The sequence below is a fragment of the Orycteropus afer genome, unplaced genomic scaffold (assembly GCF_000298275.1).
Source record: "Orycteropus afer afer isolate SDZICR_OR568_19922 unplaced genomic scaffold, OryAfe1.0 scaffold00064, whole genome shotgun sequence".
Lineage (NCBI taxonomy): Eukaryota > Metazoa > Chordata > Mammalia > Tubulidentata > Orycteropodidae > Orycteropus > Orycteropus afer.
Window position 1 is genome coordinate 5,674,362 of NW_006921651.1, and position 2,737 is coordinate 5,677,098.

Consider the following 2,737-nt stretch of genomic DNA (forward strand, 5'->3'; position numbering starts at 1 on the left):
GCCCGGCGCCCGAGCAGCCCACGGGCTGGGTCCCCGCGGCCCGAGCCGCCCCGGCCGAGATGACTTCCAAGGAGGACGGCAAGGCGGCGCCGGGGGAGGAGCGGCGGCGCAGCCCTCTGGACCACCTGCCGCCGCCCGCCAACTCCAACAAGCCGCTGACGCCGTTCAGCATCGAGGACATCCTCAACAAGCCGTCTGTGCGGCGAAGTTACTCGCTGTGCGGGGCGGCGCACCTGCTGGCCGCCGCGGACAAGCACGCGCCGGGCGGCTTGCCCCTGGCGGGCCGCGCGCTGCTCTCGCAGACCTCGCCGCTGTGCGCACTAGAAGAGCTAGCCAGCAAGACCTTTAAGGGACTGGAGGTCAGCGTCCTGCAGGCAGCCGAAGGTAGGCGCAGCCACCGGGTGCCTCTGCGCCCCGCCCTGCTTGTCTCATCCCACGCCGCCGCCAGGGCCCTCCAGCCGGAGCCGCTGCGGCTGGGAGTGGGGATGGGTGGGACAGGACCCAGACCTTATTTCCTAGGGACCTCTGGATAGGCCAGAGTCGGGCTGACCCGGGGAGGGGTGTGGGAACCCAACCTCTCCTGCAGTCCGCGGGCTCTGCCAAGCACCCCCGGATTCCCAGTGGCTTGGGCGCTCCCAGCACTGCTCGCGGGTAGGGAATCCAGAAGCTTTCGCTGGCATTTCCTGGGTAAGGTAGAGTCAGGGTGGTTGGAAAGGGGTAAAGAGCCTGCATTGACACCTCAGTCGCCGTTCGTGTCTGGCCCTCTCCCATTCTCAGCAGCTCGGGTCTTTCAAACCAATTTTTAGGTAGGAGCCAGACACCAACACAATTTTTCCTAAGGACTTCCGGTAAATCAGAAACCGGGTAGAGGGGTTGCCTTGACGAGGCTTGCCCTGGCCCAGAAGTCTGATCAGAGCGGGAAAGGAAGAACTGCTCGCTACAGGCCGTATGGGCCTGCGTGGGTTAAAGTGGTGGGAGCGATGATGGGTCAAGAACCGGAGTGGGGTCTCCTCTTCCCTGGCGAAAGTCCATACTGTGGTTTCCTCACAGGTCGCGATGGGATGACCATCTTTGGGCAGCGACAGACCCCCAAGAAGCGACGGAAGTCGCGCACGGCCTTCACCAACCACCAGATCTACGAGTTGGAAAAGCGCTTCCTCTACCAGAAGTACCTGTCCCCCGCCGACCGAGACCAAATCGCACAGCAGTTGGGCCTCACCAACGCGCAGGTCATCACCTGGTTCCAGAATCGGCGTGCCAAGCTCAAGCGGGACCTGGAGGAGATGAAGGCCGACGTGGAGTCCGCCAAGAAACTGGGCCCCAGCGGACAGATGGACATCGTGGCGCTGGCGGAACTCGAGCAGAACTCGGAGGCCGCGGGCGGCGGCGGCGGAGGCTGTGGCAGGGCCAAGTCAAGGCCCGGCTCTCCCGCGCTCCCCACAGGCGTCCCGCAGGCCCCGGGCGCCGGCCCCATGCAGCTCTCTCCCGCCTCCCCACTCACGGACCAGCCGGCCAGCAGCCAGGACTGCTCGGAAGACGAGGAAGACGAAGAGATCGACGTGGACGACTGAGCAGCGCCCAGGATCTTGCGCCGCCCCGGGCCCCTAGCGCCCGCGCGCCTGCCGCCTCCCGGTCCGGCCCGCCGAGGGGAGCTGGGACCCCCTCTGCAACTCCCGCCTCCTCCCTCGTCCCCGGCCCGGACTGGCTCCCGGCAGTCGTCTCTTCCCTCTCGAAGCAATAAACCTCGGGCTGGCCGGCCGGGCCGGCCGCCTGCGCGCGGCCTCAGGCGCCCCGGGAGCCCTCGCCGTGCAATTCTGTATGGCTTCTGTATAGATATTTAAGCCTAGAGGCCGGGTTGCTCCCACCGCAGCCCGATTTCTTTCTTTTATTTTTTAAAATCTCGGAGATTTCGATGTTTTCAGAGCTCTCGGGCTGCCAGGTTTGCTGGGGGCGAGGCAGAAATGAGGGCGGCGGGCCGGAGGAGGGGCGGCCTGGCTGTTTTGATTTTTCTCTGCATGTGGCGAATGCACCCGCCGGCTCCCTCCTCGCTTCCCTCGGCCTAGTGCAGTTGACTTCTTTTCTTTCCTTCTGCCTTTTTTCCCTGCGTGGGAAGAGGGTGAGAGGGGCAGCCGGTCCTGACTTGCAAGTTTAAAATCAATTTTTTTCCTCCCTCCTCCCCACGAAGGAAGTCTGTTTTCCATGCCACTCTGCCTCCCGTACTCACTAACGCTATTTTTAAGGTCCCTCTCCTCCTTGCGGTTTCCTGGGACTGACTGCTGGGGTCTGGCTCTTGGGGACAAAGCAAGGGGGGGGGGAATCCAACCAACGAACCAACCAACGAAAACGAACCCAAAGCCCTAGAATTATTTTTTACTCTTTTTAGAATTTTTTTGCATGTGACAGAGACAGAGAGGAGGCCGATCCAAGCCCTCACCTCACCTCCTCCTTAGCTCTGGGTCTGTCTTGCGGTCTCCAACACCCTGCTCCTAGCTTGACTGGGCCGAGGAGGGTGGCCCGATGAGGGTGGGTCCTGCGTGCCCCTTCCCTGCTCCCACCCTGCCCTCTTGTCCCTGGACTGTACCCAAGGCCTCTTTCTCGGATAAATAAAGTCTTTGCCATTTTATTAGAAGCCGCGGTGACCGTGTCTGAGTGCTGGGCCCGATTCTGGGAAAGCACAAGCCGCTGGACTTCCCGTAGCTTCTTGTGAGGCATGTGGTGGGGAGTCTTAGGGCAGGCG

At 62.7% G+C, this 2,737-nt stretch overlaps 1 protein-coding gene across 1 annotated transcript; it reads left to right on the forward strand.

The window, feature by feature from the left end:
- The first annotated feature begins 59 nt into the window (after positions 1 to 59).
- LBX1 (ladybird homeobox 1) lies at positions 60 to 1,571 on the forward strand. Its single transcript, XM_007939939.2, has 2 exons — positions 60 to 384; positions 1,051 to 1,571. The coding sequence occupies exons 1-2, from the start codon at positions 60 to 62 to the stop codon at positions 1,569 to 1,571; spliced, it is 846 nt and encodes a 281-aa protein (XP_007938130.1).
- The last annotated feature ends 1,166 nt before the right edge of the window (positions 1,572 to 2,737 follow it).